Here is a 17,111-nt window from a genome sequence, read left to right on the forward strand (position 1 = left end):
TTATGTCGCACAGTTACAGATAGGTCTTATGGCGACAATGGGATAGGAAAGTGCTAGGAATGCGAAGGAAGTGGCTGTGACCTAATTAAGGTACAGCCGCAGCATTTGCCTGGTGTGAAAATGGGAAACCACGGAAAACCATTTTCAGGGCTGCCGACAGTGGGGTTCTAACCCACTATCTCCTGGATTCAAGCTCACAGCTGCACGTCCCTAACCGCATGACCAACTCGCCTGGTCAAAATGCGTATTAGGTATGTCAAAGCATGGATGTTTGGAAAAATTTCATCCTGCCACTTTAACAAGTAGGGCTTGGCCTATGTACATAATTTACAAATTAGTCTGAAAAAACAGAGATACCATGAGTCCCATATTACTGGGAGTCAGATCTATTCTCCTGTCAGACATTATATTAAAATATGTTGAAAATGACCTCTACCAGGTGAGTTGGTCTTGCAGTTAGGGTTGCACAACTGTGAGCTTGCATTCAGAAAATAGTGGGTTTGAACCCCACTGTCGACAGCCCTGAAGATGGTTTTCTGTGGTTTACCATTTTCATACCAGGCTGTACCTTAATTAAGGTTACGGCCACTTCCTTCCCATTCCTAGCCCTTTCCTATCCCATCATCGCCATAGGACTTATTTGTATCTGTGCAACATAAAAAAAATGTTTTTAAAAAATTTCTGAAAATGACCTCTCACTATCAACATTACTGACTGGGCTCCATAAAACCTTCACTGCAGTTTTCACAAAAAATGTACATATTCTAATTTCAGAAAACAGAAGAATGGCAATCACATAAAAATCTTTGTGCTCTACATGAACGTCTAACTACTCTGCCTGACAAAAAATTGAAGTACCCAGAGGGGGAGGGGGAAACGAAATGAAACTTCATGTGTTGAGAGGGAATGTGATGTTATTTGAGTGATTATAAAATTGAGTCAAATTTACAGAGAACTTGGCAGTACGAGTCCATTTATCATTATGACATTGCACCTCCTCTGCACTGATTCAGTTGGGAAGGGTGTCATTAAGCCGTTGTATCCTCCCCTGAGGCAAGCTGGCCCACAACTGTTGTAACTGGTCCTTGATATACTGGTACTGGGACAGAGTTGAAGTCCAAGCTGGTCCCACACGTTCTGTCGGGGTGAGATCTGGTGATATCACCAGTCCATGCTTCCCGATCATGACACCACTCCAAACACGGCCATTAGTGTTGTGGTGTTAATGGCAGCCTACGCATGGGACGGTAATTCCATAGTCTGGCTAACGATGTGCGATGACACAGGATGTTGCAGGGAGACCCTTACTTGTTCTTGGATGTGAAAGGGTTACAATGTGCTTGGTGCACAATACGGTGATCTTCCCTTGTGGTGGTCAGACGTGGTTGACTGGAACCTTGATGATGAGTTTGCCTGTCCTTTCATTCCTATGCACTCCAGTATAGGGCCACTGTCATATCCAAATGTCCCACAAATCTGTATATTGCATGATTTGATCACCTGGCCAAATGGAGTCCCTCAATGAGACCCCTTTCAAACTCTGTTAGGTGCTGATAAGGCTGTCTCACGCAAGTATGCGGCATCTCCGTGTCCTTCACAGTGATGACTCATCATTTGACGCTGAAATGAAATGAAATGGCGTATGGCTTTTAGTGCCAGGAGATCCCAGGGTGGGTTTGGTTCGCCAGGTGCAGGTCTTTTGATTTGGTGCCCGTAGGCGACCTGCGCGTCGTGATGAGGATGAAATGATGATGAAGACAACACATACACCCAGCCCCCGTCCCAGGGAAGTTAACCAATGATGGTTAAAATTCCCGATCCTGCCGGGAATCGAACCCGGGACCCCTGTGACCAAAGGCCAGCACGCTAACCATTTAGCCATGGAGCTGGACATTTGACGCTGTTCATGCCCCTTATATACCGTATCAGGCCGGGTAACAACACTAAGGATGAACAACACTAATGCACTCTGTTGGCCGCTCTACCTGTCACAAAGAATTGCAACTCTAATCATTTACGTATTGCTGATGGTGTGAATGTGTACGAAGTTACATTGAAATCCGACCATTTCTTCGGGTTGCTAACTTTTTTTTTTGTCAGGCAGTGTAGATCCTTAAGTATTGTGTATGGTTAAAGATATTCTGATGTTGAAAGTTCTCATAGGATGGGAATTTGCTTTATTAGATGAGAGATTTCATAATTTTCTGAATCATCTTTCATTATGCTTTCTCTGACTCACCTGTTTGCATGACAAGGAATCTCTACCCTGTGGATATTTTCAGTTAATTAGTGCTACAGTTTGAAAGGAAGTAATCATGGAGTTAAGTGTTTTGTCACACCATTTGCCTGGAGTTGGCATAGAAAGCCAGGGAAAAATATTATAATTTCCTTTGCCTTTGTTTCCAACTTTGTTGCTGGATGAATTTTGAAGCAGCAATAACTTGTGCATATTTCTGAAATTAGCCATTGCTTTTACTTTAACAGACTATAAAATGCAAACTATTTGGTGCAGAAATGTGATTTTTTTTTCTTCTGCATTTCAGAAAATGTGTCTCTCTTCATGCCAGTTGCATTCAAAAGCGCAATAACAAAACACCTATCTAAGCGCTCTTGGCATTTGGGTTGTAGTTTTACAAGCAGCGAGGCAGCCTGTCCGTATGAGGCAATGCTGCTGTTTGCTGCTACCAGCCAGTGCTGTATAGGTGGACACACCTCAAACATCTGGAAGTATAAGCTTTACTGTAGGCAGGGCCTTATCCTCACAGACACGTTGGTCGCCCATGGGCATAAACTAAAAAGACCTGCACCAGGGCTTTCTAGAGGCTACACACTATTATTATGTATCTCTTCCTACATTGACCTGTCATTGTGTTTATCCTATTGTGTGTTTTCATCTTACTATTCTCCTTCAATGTTATATTTAGTTGGATGATGGCAGGGCACGATAGATCCCGGGTGCCAGGTCGCCATGGCACCTAAAATCCTTTCTTTGGCGCCTTCTTGTTCGAGCTGAGTATAATCTGCCCCTTTATATGTTTGATTCCCGGTTTGGTGTCGCTGAATTATTGCAAAGCGCATTTAATAATACACAAACCCTCGACACAGGGCTATTTCTGCTTTGATACTAATGTTATTACCAGTTTAAAAAATAATCAAGGCTGCATTTCATAAGCAATATAGGAAAAATTAATGTTAAGTACGAACGTTTGGATGTCGAGAAAACCTCTTGTAAAGAAAGTATTACTGACATAGAAATAACTCAGATATTCTTCTCATGTAAATGACATGAATAATATCGTGCGTTGTTCCTTTACTTTTAAAGTAGAATCTTGTTTGCTATTGAATTGATTATTTCAAACCGGGTGTGATGGCCATGCGCTTAGGTGTGCGCAGCTGTGAGTTTGCATCCGGGGGATAGTGGGCTCAAATCCCACTGTCGGCAGCCCTGAATATGGTTGTCCGTGGTTTCCTATTTTCACATCAGGCTGTACCTTAATTTTGCTATTAGCTTTACGTTGCGCCAACACAGATAGGTCTTATGGCGACGATGGTATAGGAAAGACCTAGGAGTTGGAAGGAAGCGGCCGTGGCCTAAATTAAGGTAAATTTGCCTGGTGTAAAAATGGGAAACCATGGAAAACCATCTTCAGGGCTGCCGACAGTGGGATTCGAACTCCCTGTCTCCCGGATGCAAGCTCACAGCCGCGCGCCTCTGTTTGCACGGCCAACTCGCTCGGTGTGTACCTTAATTAAGGCCACGGCCACTTCCTTCTCAATCCTACCCCTTTCCTATCCCATCGTCACCATAAGACCTATCTGTGTCGGTGCGACGTAAAGCAAAGAAAAAAATATCTTTCAACTGAACTGTTATTGTAAAGTGAAATAGAACGTACTCTCACGCAATTTATTCCCATGTGTTGACAGCATATGAAGTTTCTAGGCAAGTGTATGGACACAAAAGGCAAAATAAGGATGTCTTGTAAAGTATGGGTTGTTCCTCGTATTGTATTAGTTTTTAGATAGGTAGATAATGTTTAAATTTTAAGTTATTAATCCTTTAACATGACAGACTAATACATAGAAAGAAATTGTGCAATTTGGTGCTATTGATGACAATATTCTCTTTGCTATTTACATTTTACAATTTACAAGTTTCTTAGAACAGTATCAAAATATAAGTATGCAACAATTGGCTAGTTTGATAAATTTGTATGTCTTATTTAGTTCAGTGTCATGCTGTCTTTACATTTTGTGGTAATCTGTTGTAGTGTATAAAACCACGATACCTATTGCTATTACTACCATGTTTTATTTTCAGGAGGCTGGATGCCAGTATGTTAATGATGCGATTACTAGAAAAATTACCTGGCTCCTAGGTTTGAGTTCTGGCTTCTAGATTTAAAAGCATTTGTCATGGCCTGGCTTATGGGCCAAATTACAAAATCCTTCTGTTGAAATATTGGTAGTCTTTTGTTTCATGTCTGTGTAATTTCTACTGTTGTGGATTCTAGCTGGTACCTGTTCATACAGACAAGATCATATTTTTGGAGTGCTGATACTTTATTTGGGCTGACCATAGCTTCTTATTTAAACTTATAGTTCAAGTGAGCAACCACGTTTGATAGCTAGGTAATATGTAAACTTCCAACTTCTCTGTGTTTAGGAACACCAAGAAGACCTACAAAGTAATGCGATTCAATTCATCCGTGAATGTAGATTTTACAAAATGGGGTCAAGTGAAGATGGAACGTGAGAACAACATGAAGGAGTTCAAGGGTACAGAAGAGGAAATGCCAAAGTAAGTGATATTTTAGCCATTCATTGATGGTGGTATAATAATAAATTATCTGTGTGTTGATCTTCTTCTAGTTCTCTTTCCATCCATTTTCATATTGAATGTCTATTTTCTTTCTTCACTCATTCTTACCACAGTAACTTTGATCTTTGTATACTATCTTGTAAGGGTTCTTCATTTACCAAAACTTTCATTTATATATTCCCCCCATTTGTCTAGCATATTGGTGCCAACAGAACTGGATTTCTTACAATCTGCAGTTGGACTCACATTCTCCTGTTCTCCTTCATCACTGTGTATCAATTACAAACTTCCATTACAGGTCGTTTTGTCTTATATTATTTTTAAATAGATTTATCCATTACAATCTAGGCCTTTTATAGAGGTCTTTGATAGAGGTGAAGTGTGACGAAGTAGAATCTGAGAGTGAAACCACAATGGAAGAGGTGGAAACTTCTGTCAAATTAATTATAAAGTGGGAAAAGCAGCAGGAATAGATGGATTTTGTGTGGAAATGATAAAAACAGCAGGACCCGTTGGTCTACAGTGGCCAATAGGCTGTTTAGATGTATTTGGAAATAGCAGGGCTGAGTGGTTCAGACAGTTGAGGTGCTGGCCTTCTGACCCCAACTTGGCAGGTTCGATTCTGGCTCAGTCCGGTGGTATTTGAAGGTGCTCAAATACGTCAGCCTCGTGTTGGTAGATTTACTGGCACGTAAAATAACTCCTGCAGGACTAAATTCTGGCACCTCGCTGTCTCCAAAAACAAAAAATAAGTACTTAGTGGGACGTAAAGCTAATATTATTATTGTATTTGAAAATAAGAATTCTTGTATTTGAAAATAATAATAATAATAATTTTTACGAGAGATTGTGGAAAATCTTCACAAGACACTTGTGAAGGGTCCACACTCCACAAGTGTGTGGGATTCTTACCCACTAAAAACCACACACCCTTTTCCCACGATGTGTGTCATCACCCCGGAACCACTCTCGCATTACTTCAGGGTGATATCGTGCTTTGTCTTTCAGACCTCTTCTTTCTTCATTTCTCCTTTACGAACGTTTGTATGCTTCCAAATCCTTCTTCTGATGAAGGACGTCCTCCACATGCACTGCCACGCGATCCCAGGATTCCTGGTTTTGCAGCATCACCGAAATAATATTATCTGTTGTCAGTTCTCCTAGTTCAGTTTCCACACATCTTCTCTGAATCGTCCAATGGCCGCATACAAAAAAGGTGCGAAATACGTTGTCAATGTCATCACAGTATATCCATGTCCTGTTAGAAGCTGCATGAGGTAGTAATTTACTTCACCATGGGCCCTTTCAACCCAGATATCCAAGCGTGGTATCAGTCGCTTGGTCCATTTGCCTCGAGGGTCACTTTCCCATCTGAGTTGCCATCGCCTCATCCGTTGACTGAAGGCACGCTTCTTTGCACATTTATTTCCCAGCTCTCCTTGGGTACGCCAGATTTCATGTCGCTCCAATGCAAGTAGGTCTATTGGGGCTATTGCTGCCACCATGAGGATTGCAGGTTCGGAAACCGTGTGGTATGCGCATGCAATACGTAAAGCCGCTCTCCATTGTACGGCAGCTATCCTTTTCCGGTACCAAGCAAATCTCAAGGATTCAGCCCAGATTTCAGAGCCATATAGGAGCACTGAATGAACCGTCGACATGAGAAGACATCTTTTACTGGATTTCAGACCTTTAATATTTCCCATTAGTCTGCTAAGTGCAGTCATATATTTTACTGCCTTGTCTGTCGCTCTCTGAATATGATTGCAGAATGTGAGCTTGGAGTCAAGTGTCACTCCTAGATATTTTGTGCTCGCAGATGTTTCAATCATTAACTCTCCAACAGTCATTGGTACAAGAGTTTCGATCCTTTTCCTTGTCAGAAGAACTATCTCCGTTTTGTGTTCGGCTAATGTTAGACTGTGGCTCATCATCCATTCTTTTATGCGCCGCATCACCTGGTTCAGTTTGATTTGAGCCATTTCAACATTACGAGCTACTATCAAGGCGGCCACATCATCAGCGTAGCCCACAAGCTTCGTGTCCTCTGGCATCTCCAAACGTAACAAGCCATCGTACATTATGTTCCAAAGATCTGGACCAAGGATCGATCCCTGCGCTGCACCAGCTGTCAGATGTTTTGTCTTTTCTCCATCTTCCGTATCATACAACAAAGTGCGATCTTTGAAGTAATCTCTCATTATGCGCATAAGATATTGTGGTAGCTTGAAAGTTTCTTCAAGAGCTACCAACATGTCGCTCCATCTTGCTGAAGTGAAGGCATTCTTCACATCCAGGGTCACAAGAAGTGTCAGTTTACGGGAATGATGGTTGCCCATTTGTGCCCTTTCTGCTGTATTCACCAACTCCCACACTGCATCTAGCGTCGAGTTTCCTCTCCGAAATCCATGTTGGCAAACAGATAGATCCCCTGCTAATTGAACTGCTGAGAGCATTCTGGGCTGCAGAAGTTTCTCCAGGCCTTTTCCAGCTGTGTCCAGCATACATAAAGGTCTATAACCACCAAGTTTTCCTTTGCTGATCAGAACCAAACGAGCCATTTTCCATCGGGGACTAAAAACACCCGTTTGCAGGCAATGATTGTACATATTCAGCAACAGTTCTGGACATAGTCCTGATATTACCTTTAGCACTTCTGTTGGTATACCATCTGGTCCTGGAGTTTTCTTGTTTCTAAGAGAACTAATAGCTCTATTCAGCTCTTCTACAGTGAAGAGGGGTATATCATCCAGTTCTTTTTCATCGTCACAGTCAATCCTCTCTGGATGGTCTGGGAATAGTGTATCCACAATTTGTTTAATTGTTTGTGCATCCGCACTCGGGGTTGAAAATGTCCCGAGTTTCTTCATTACAATCTTATAACCTTGTCCTCACGGATCATCTTCTACTTCTTTAGCCACTGCCCACCAGTTATCGGCTTTACTTTTTCTGATTGCATTATGGAGTTCCTTCTTCGCTGACTTGTACTCCGCTGTGACTGAGGTATTCTCTTGACTGCCTCTCATTCTCTGAGCCCTGCGTTGAAGTCGCAGGCAATTCTTTCTCAGTTCAGCAATCTCTTCGGTCCACCAGTACGCTGGGCGCTTGCTATTTCGCGGTCTCCTTCGGGACATTGAGGTGTTGCATGCTTGATGGATTAGCTGCATAGTGAGTTCAACACATACACCAGCTGCTTCTTTCCCTCTATGAGCAAAACATTTTTCAGTTATGTTCTCCATTCCATTCCGTATTACATCAATGAACTTTTCCTTGTCGATACCGGCTACGTTCCACCGCGCTGGCCTGCGCAAGATGTTTCTTTCTTGAGGAGATTCTGGGAGCAGTCGAAAGATGATATATTGATGATCACTCCCCATGTAGTTCTCGATCACTTGACATTCAGACATCTTAGGTGTAATATCCTCTGATGAGAAGGTTACACCTGGTATTGTTCCCTGACATCCTGGCCATCGAAATGTTGGCACATTTCCAATGTTGTTGACCACCAAACCCGTTCCGGCTGCCATCTCCATTATACGACTTCCTCTGGAGTCTGTAGCATGCCCCATTCCAACGCTTGAGCATTTACGTCACCAGCGACCACTAGTTTTTTTTTTTTTCCATTCTGTGTATTACATCCTCAAGACCATCAAGTTTCATCTGAAAGTTGGAAACATATTCATTTGGTGTAAAATAACAGCTTACAATAGTGATCCCCCCAGTCTCTACCCAAACAAAATCGTCATCGCATCCATGCTGTGTTACTGGGACTTCTCCTAGATCTGGTATCCAAATTGCAGCTGTTCCGAGGTTATCCACAAACCACCCTGGATGGTCCCTCTCTTGATATGGTTCGCTAATAATAACGATGTCTACTTCCATCTCGTAAATCAGCTGTGTTATAAGATCGTTAGCTGTTTGACTCCTATGCATGTTTGCTTGAAGTATTCGCATCATTTACTGTGATTTTTTGCCTTTTCCAGAGCTTCACGAAATATTGCACATGCACCCGATCCAGGAATATGATTTTGTTTAGCTTCATTGACACCCTTGTCTGTACAAAGCATGCATCGTGGATTGTTCCTTTTACAGTCTACTGCCTTGTGGTCAGATTCTCCACACTTAAAACAGAGCTTACTTCTGTCGGGGCCTGTGCAGTTTCTTGCCAGGTGTCCATATGATAGGCATCGGAAGCAGCGAGGTAACATGGTTCTAGCTCTTACTCTGCAGTATAGCCATCCTATCTTAATTCTTCCTGCTTCCAGTAGTTTCTGAGCGTCCTCGTCTTTGGTTTCGAAGATGGCAAGTTTCTGTCCCCAGCTGTTTGGTTTTGAGACCGATATTTTCAGTTCTCCATGGGGATTGCCGGAATCTTGTCTTACAGCTTCCTCTACGTCTGCAGCGGTAGTGATGCCATCCATGTCTCGAATCTCCAGTGTAGTTCAGAGGATTAAAGCCTTTACGTCGCCATCTCGTCCGAGGGCATCTCTCAGAGAATTACTGAATACCTCCCTATTTTCAATCTTAGTTGTTTTGTTGAATTCAAGAAGAACAGCTTCAGCTCTTGTTTTACGGATAGATCGAATGCCTGCTCCACTGTCTTCCGGCTTCACCCTGTTCCTGATATCCTTTAATACATCAGCGAAAGTCTTACCGTTCATTGGTTTGATGATTACGGCTTCTGAACGACTCCTAGATTTAGAATGAGGTCATTTCCCACTTTCGCTAAGCGCTGTACTTTCAGGATCCTTACTGGCCTGTTTCGTTGGAATATCTTCGTGCTTCCTATCCTCACTCTTCTTCTTTCTCTTCTTCTTGGACAGAAACTTTTCCCATTTTCCTTGATCTTCCTCCGAGTCATTTGTCACTGGTGATGTGTTGGACAATTCCTTATTCTCCGTGGTAGTTGGTCTCTGCTTTAGTTCTTTTGCAGATTTCTTCCACGACATCCTGCATGTTGCTCCAGCCTCTAAAGCTTCTTCCAGCTTCATGAGGCCACTCTTTATTTCCGTTTTTAGGTTTTTGAGAGGAATAGCCATTATGTTCTTCAACAGTGATCTTGCAGTCTCAAGATGCATCTCTTCTTTGTATTGATTCTCCATTATCTGCCGACTGATATCATCAATCAGATTTAGGTCAATACTCCTACCATTTCGGCCATTGTAGATACTTCCCTTGATACACCAGGGAGCTCCACTGTATCACACAGAATGTCTGCTTCTGCCATCTTGCCATTGAGGGAGTCTAGTTGGCCGTGTCTTCAGTCAAGGAGATGAAGTTGTGAGTGGGCGCTGGGAGCGCTTACTCTAGAAAACGATCGTCTATCTACCGTAGTGTACCTTCTATGTGATTTTGATCTTTGGCAAGATGGCTGCTCACAACAGGATTATTTCACCGCAAACTTTTCCATATTTCACTCAATATTCTGTCATTCAAGTTGTAAACAAACACATCTACCATGCAATGGGGATTAAAAATAACCATACAAGCTCATTTCGGTAAGTGCCTTCACAATATAAACCCGCTTTCTTGAGGTATTTTGTAGCTGTGAAGTTCACGCGTCCTTTTATGTCCAACAATAATCCATAATAATAATAATCTCACTCAACATGTCGAGTTGTACTTCCTCTCTGTTTGCTTCCCACATCATCTACGAACGTCATTACCATCAGCTCCCGGTCCCCGTACTTTCCCTTTGTCTCCTTCACAATATGGTCCATAACTATCATGAATAACAGTGGTGACAGCACACTTCCTCCTCATAGCCCATTTTCTTTCCAAAACCGTTCATTCCCCTTCACATGTATCTGGGCACTGCAGCAACAATACTTGTAGATTGGTTACCCAAATTATATATAAATAATAATAATTTTTTTTTTTTTTTTTGCGAGGGAGTGTGGAAAATCTTTCATAAGACGCTTGTGAGGGTCCGCACTCAACAAGTGTGTGGAGATTCCTACCCACTAAAAACCACACTCCCTTTTCCCACGACGTTTATCTCCGCCCCGGAAACCGCTCTCGCATTACTTCAGGACGGATATCGTGCTTAATGCATCTTGTGCTTCCTTCTTCTGCTTTACTGTCTGTCATAATCGTCCAGGTCCTTCTTCTTCTGACGCAGAATATTTTCTACGTAGACTGCCACCTGGTCCCAAGATTCTTGACTTCGTAGCATTACTGACACGATCCCTCCTGGCGTCAATTCTCCCTGCATAACTTCTAAGCATCTTCTTTGTGGCAGCCAATGAACACACACAAAGAAAGTATGTAATACGTCATCGATATCACCGCAGTATATACACCGGACTGGTTGCTAGCCCTAGGCTATGAAGAAATTTTCAGAAGTATCCATGACCTGTTAAGAACTGTGTGAGATAGTAGTTCACTTCACCATGATTTCGGCCAACCCATACGCCCAGAGAAGGTATCAGTCTTTCGTCCATTTCCCTCTAGAGTCATTTTCCCATCTTGTTTGCCATCGTTGCATTCTGCGACTAAGAGCCAAAGCCTTTGCCCTTTTCCTTCCTAGCTCTTCTTGTGTGAGCCAAATTTCTTGTCTTATAAGGCCAACAAGTCAATAGGAACTACTGCTGCTACTACTAGAATCGTAGGTTCTGATACTGTGCGATATGCGCAAGCAATTCGTAAAGCTGCTCTCCGTTGTACAGCCGCAATTCTTGTCTGATATTTCGCAATTTTTAACGGTTCAGCCCAAATTTCCGAACCGTATAGCAGTATCGATTGAACAGTCGACATGAGAAGCCGCCTTTTACTACATTTCGGCCCCTTGATATTTCTCATGAGTCTACTCAGTGCAGTCATGGTTTTCGCTGCCTTATCTCTTACCCGTTGGATGTGGTCACAGTATGTAAGCTTAGTATCAAGCGTTACACCAAGATATTATGTTCAATCACAAATCCAATAATAATAATAATAATAATAATAATAATAATAATAATAATAATGTGGGTAACCAATGTACAGGTATTGTTGCTGCAGTGTCCGTGTCCAGATACATGTGAAGGGGAATGAATGGTTTTGAAAAGAAAATGGGCTATGAGGAGGAAGTGTGCTGTCACCACTGTTATTCATGATAGTTATGGACAATATTGTGAAGGAGACAAAGGGAAAGTACGGGGACCGGGAGCTGAAGGTAATGACGTTCGTAGATGATGTGGGAAGCAAACAGAGAGGAAGTACAACTCGACATGTTGAGTGAGATTATTGAAAATTATGGAATGAAAATCAGCGAGGAAAAGAGTTAGACAATGGTGTTAATTAGAGGAGAAAGGGAAGGAATGATAAAAATAAAGGGATAAAACCTTCTAATTATGGAGAGTGCAGTAAAAAGGTTCAACCGGGAAATGCATTATACCAGATGAGAAACATGGTGTGGAGGAAGGAAGTACCAGTGGGATGTAGAGTTGATGCATAAGATGTACTACTGCCTGATACTGACATATGCAGCGAAGACCTAGACGCTGACAAAATGAGAGGTGATTAAAGTCTAGGCCAGTGGAATGACATTTTTAAAGATAGGAAAGACAAGAAAGAACACGGTAAGAAATGGGGATGTCAGGAGGAAAATTGGAGTGAAAAAGCTTTACGATAGAATGGAGAGGGGTAAACTTAGATGGTTCAGACATTTTAAGAGGATGGAAGAAGGAAGGATACCAAAGTGGATGATTGAGACCCAGATAGAAGGATGATGAGGATGATGATAATTTACTGAAAGTTTCCTCTAAAATAATTGACCAAGGTGGAATAATCATATACTTTTCTCTGTTGCCACGTGGCACTTAAACATGTCGTCTGGGATGTTAGCTCCTTTTGCTTAACCTGTTCCTTACAGTCTGATTGGATACCATGACTCCTGTTTCTCTTCTGAGGTCTTGTTGCAATTGTCTGGCACTGCTAGTATGACGATGCAACATTGAAATGACCAGATATTGGTCATCATTTTGGGTGTGAGGCGTTGATGACCTTGTTCAACCCTCCTGGTGAACTGACCTGTCTCGTATCAACTCCTTAACTGATAATTGACATATGGGGAGATTTTGAAGTTCTCAGCATCGCGACGAAAATTTCATTCTTCCTGGATCATAGTGACTACTCTCGCGACGTGTACATTGTCAGGAAGTCTTATTGTTCATGCTCGGAAATATATGAGCTGTACAAATGTCAACTTAAATCTCTTTGCGACACACAGTATTCACTTTGTTTTGAGGGGACTCCTGGCACTGTACTGCAGAGTTTAAGACTATAGCGACAGTATGACTTTGGATTTTTCCTGCTTTAAATACTGAAACAGGAACCGCCTGTGATCGAACTGGGAACTGCACAGCGTGTTTCATCATTTTAAATTGTGCGCGTTGTGGACTGTAATGCAACGCTTCCTGCTAGTGAGCTCGCTGCAGCTTGATAAGGCACGACGTCACGGAACATATGGCCTGCGTATTGGAGAGAATCATCTTGAAGTTTTTTATATCTCCACTTCCTGATGGAATATCAACAAATGGATAACAAGACCGTATAGTTGGCGATAACAAATAGCTAGTGTTCAAGTTTCAAGTTGTTAGCCGTATTATTAGAGAAGACATTGAGATTTTAAAATATCAGGTAATATCAATGATGGTTCTGCTCAGGGTCAAGCTCCGGTATTTAAGGCGAGCCTAAAATTTCAAACGACACAGTGACCGACAGCAGGGACCGATGATGGTCTGCTGCACGAGATTGTGCTGGCAATTTTGTGACTTAACTCAGTGCCTTAGTGTCAAGTTCCGAACTTCAAACTCAGTACCGGTGAGGTATGGTCTAGAGCTTTAACTTCGACAGCGGTACAACTCTCCATTCTAAAGTTTTCCATCCTTTCTAAAAGATTCATGTAGAGCATTCGAACACTTAAACATTTTGTGTGGCTTACGTGTAAACACAAGTGTCATACGTTGGACATTATTAATTTATGCCTTGTAGTATACAACAGTCAGAAAAGCTAAGTTAGTGAGACAAGTTCATGTGTTGAATTTCTGCAAGTAACCAACTAGTTAGGACTTTGTTTATTGTAGTTATGTGCATATTAGTTCATGCAATGGGACATAGACTGTGAAATCGAATATTAACACTTCTTGGTGCTAGATTAACAGTTGACTGTTTTCTTAACTTAACATAACGGAACATAGACTGAATCTCACATCATCATCATGTATTAAGTAGAATGCATAGACTCTACTTAAACTTTTCAAACTGCATTAAAACTTAGTCGGAATATAGTGCGTTCAGTGTATCATGAAGGTTTGATCACCTTATTAATTGCAATCTTGGTTCAAAATCATTCCAAACGTTAGACTTTACAAAGGTATAAACATTAGACTTGCTAATTAGGAACAGACAGTGCTGTATCATTCAAAGTGGTGTGGCAACTTTGACGCCACATGCATAATTCAACCACCCGTAAAATCGTGTGAACTTCCGTCGATGGAGGCGTGGTAGCTTCAGGGGATGCGTAGTAATGGTGTTCCTGATCGCCGTTGGATGTGGTGCTATGGATCTGTGAGGACACAGGCAAACGGAGCCAGCACTTTAAAAAGGTGATATACATCTATGTTATTAAAGAACATTATGAACCGCGACTTATCATTTAATTTTCCAGTCTACAAGTCACTTTTAATCTTCCAAGCAACTTTTTCTTACAGTGACTTTCAATATAACTTTCGAACTCATAAGTAATTTCCAAATTTATCAAATAACTTACAGCTGAAGTATTAAGTCATACCAACGAACTTATTAGTGAGTGGGGACTTCGAAGAACATTTATAGCACAATTGAGACTTAGCCACTCCATAAAGTAACTTTCCAGTGAATTAGAACTCTACACTAGAGTCCCATTAATCCTAACTCGGTTAATCCAAAAGTCCGGTTAATCCGAACTGAAATATTCAATTGTTTAAAAAATTCTCCTTATTGAAATGAAAGAATATATTATAGAATGAAGATTTGCTTGCATTTTATTAGTCATATTTTACTAGAATAACTTAATGTAACCATAATTACACATCATAAACCATCAATCACTGGTCGTTTATCTTTGCAAAGTCTGTTAGATTCTTTTGCCGTAGTGATTGGAACCTAAACCAGTATCTCATAAACATCACAAAAGTGGGCGTAGCAGTGGAGTGTTGCTCAAAGTAGCGTATGGCAAGTTCTAAGGCGGCCGCGGCATCTGAATGTGACCCTAGTTGTTCATTGTGGTCTTCTTCATCATCACTCTTGTTCCTCATCAACTCCAGATTCTTTCTCCACCACAGCTACAATTTCTTGGTCTGTTTGTAATTGATGACAGTCAGCTTCCATCTACTCGCTAATGTCATTTTCAATGGCTTCCTCACACCCAGGAATTTGTTGAACGATTTTAAGGAGATTGACATTTGCAGGCACTTCCGCTGGACTCTCGATGAATACGAGACTCGGCCACAATTTCTTCCACATTTTTCCCATGAACTGCTCACTGACACCCTCCCATGCCTCTGCTGCCCAGTAAACCACGTCCTTTACATTCACGTTCTTCAGTTTTTGAAGAATAGTAAGTGAACTGTCATTAAAAATAATTTCAATACGGAACAATGACATTTTTATCTTTAAATGAACTGTCATTCTCAATCACGTACCGGAGAAGTTTCCGTTTATATACAAGTTTTACATTTTGCACAACGCCCTGGTCCATTGGCTGCAATATCGACGTAACATTAGGAGGCAAGAACATTGCTATTATTTTACTGCAAGTTAATTCACTCACTGCTGGGTGCAATGGAGCATTGTCAGTTAAGAGCAATGCCCAAGAAGGCAAACCACTTTTTACACTAAAAGTTTTTACTGAGGGAACAAACTGTTTTTCAGACCATTCTTTGAAAAGTTGTGCATCCGTCCATGCCTTTCTTTGATTTCTGTAGTAAACTGGAAGAGTGTTCATGTTACAGTTTTTAAATGCCCTTGGTTTTTTTTGCTGATTTGCCGATAACCATTAGGGGCAGTTTCTTTGTTCCTGCAGCATTACTACAAGCTAATACAGTAACACGTTCCTTACTCATCTTAAACCCAGGTGCACGAAACTCCTCCGCAGATGCAAGGCTTTTACTGGGAGGAGCCTTGAAATTTAAACCCGTTTCATCGGCGTTATACACTTGTTGCGGTGAATAATTTCCTGATGCTACCAAGTCATTAAATTCTTTGATGTAATCTTCTGCAGCAGCATGATCACCTGATAACTGTTCTCCTGTTATTGTTAACTGACATATTCCATGCCTTTTCTTCCATCTATCGAGCCATCCAGTACTGGCAGTGAATGAAACATCTCCATTCAATAATGTATTTAAATGACGTGCCTTTTCTTGAACAAGAGGTCCACTTAACGAAGTACCTTTTTGCCTCTCCTGTGAAAACCATAAATAAAGCACTTCATCAAGTTTATCGAATTTGGACACTTTTGATGTTTGGCGGATTTTAAGGATGTCTGTTGATGATGCTGTACAAAACTGTTCAAATTTAGAACGGTTTCTCTTTCACTTGGAAATCGTAGCTTTTCCAACACCAAACTCGTCAGATAATTTTGATGCACTGTCACCCTTATCCAACCATTTCAGCACTCCAAGTTTTTCTTTAAAAGTACAAGACCTGTGCTTTGGTTTGCTTGTCATTTTCAAGCCTTAACTTTATCGAATTTATCACAGTATAGCGCTGCTAATAAGCTGAGACAAAGCCAGCAGCTAACTGAGGAGGCAGAATCACCCAGAGACCTTCACAACTGTGGTGTGCTGCGGTGAGTCACGTGTTCACGTTCTGCAGCGCTACCACTGAGAGAGTGGCAGAACTATTAAATAAACATCACAAGCAGTTCTTCGCATCCCGGGTACAATGCAAAAGTGTAACCCGTTACCGTATTTTAGCAGTTTTAGGAGATAAGTTTTAACCTAGTTTTAGTCGTTTTCTCCTCTACGGGTTCTTAACTACCCTACTGTAATTTTATACAGTATTTTATTAATGTAACTGCTAAAGAATTGACATTCCAAATTACAGTATGTACTGTACTGTATTGTAGAAAGTATTTTCCTCAGACGTTTGAGACACTAGCCTTCTGACCCCAACTTGGCAGGTTCGATCTTGGCTCAGTCCGGTGGTGTTTGAAGGTGCTCAAATACGTCCGCCTCGTGTAAGTAGATTTACTGGCATATAAAAGAACTCCTGCGGGAGAAAATCCCCGCACCTAGGCGTCTCCGGAAACTGTAAAAGTAGTTAGCAG

The 17,111-nt window shown here is 41.5% G+C and overlaps 1 protein-coding gene across 1 annotated transcript in view; it reads left to right on the top strand.

The window, feature by feature from the left end:
• The window catches only part of TfIIFalpha (transcription factor IIFalpha), a 177,239-nt gene that overhangs the window by 44,973 nt on the left and 115,155 nt on the right, over window positions 1-17,111 (top strand). The window contains exon 3 of the mRNA XM_067136495.2: window positions 4,664-4,798. Within this exon, the coding sequence (XP_066992596.1) occupies window positions 4,664-4,798 (135 nt within the window). The remainder of the gene's footprint in view (window positions 1-4,663; window positions 4,799-17,111) is intronic.

This window comes from Anabrus simplex, chromosome 1 (genome assembly GCF_040414725.1).
Source record: "Anabrus simplex isolate iqAnaSimp1 chromosome 1, ASM4041472v1, whole genome shotgun sequence".
Lineage (NCBI taxonomy): Eukaryota > Metazoa > Arthropoda > Insecta > Orthoptera > Tettigoniidae > Anabrus > Anabrus simplex.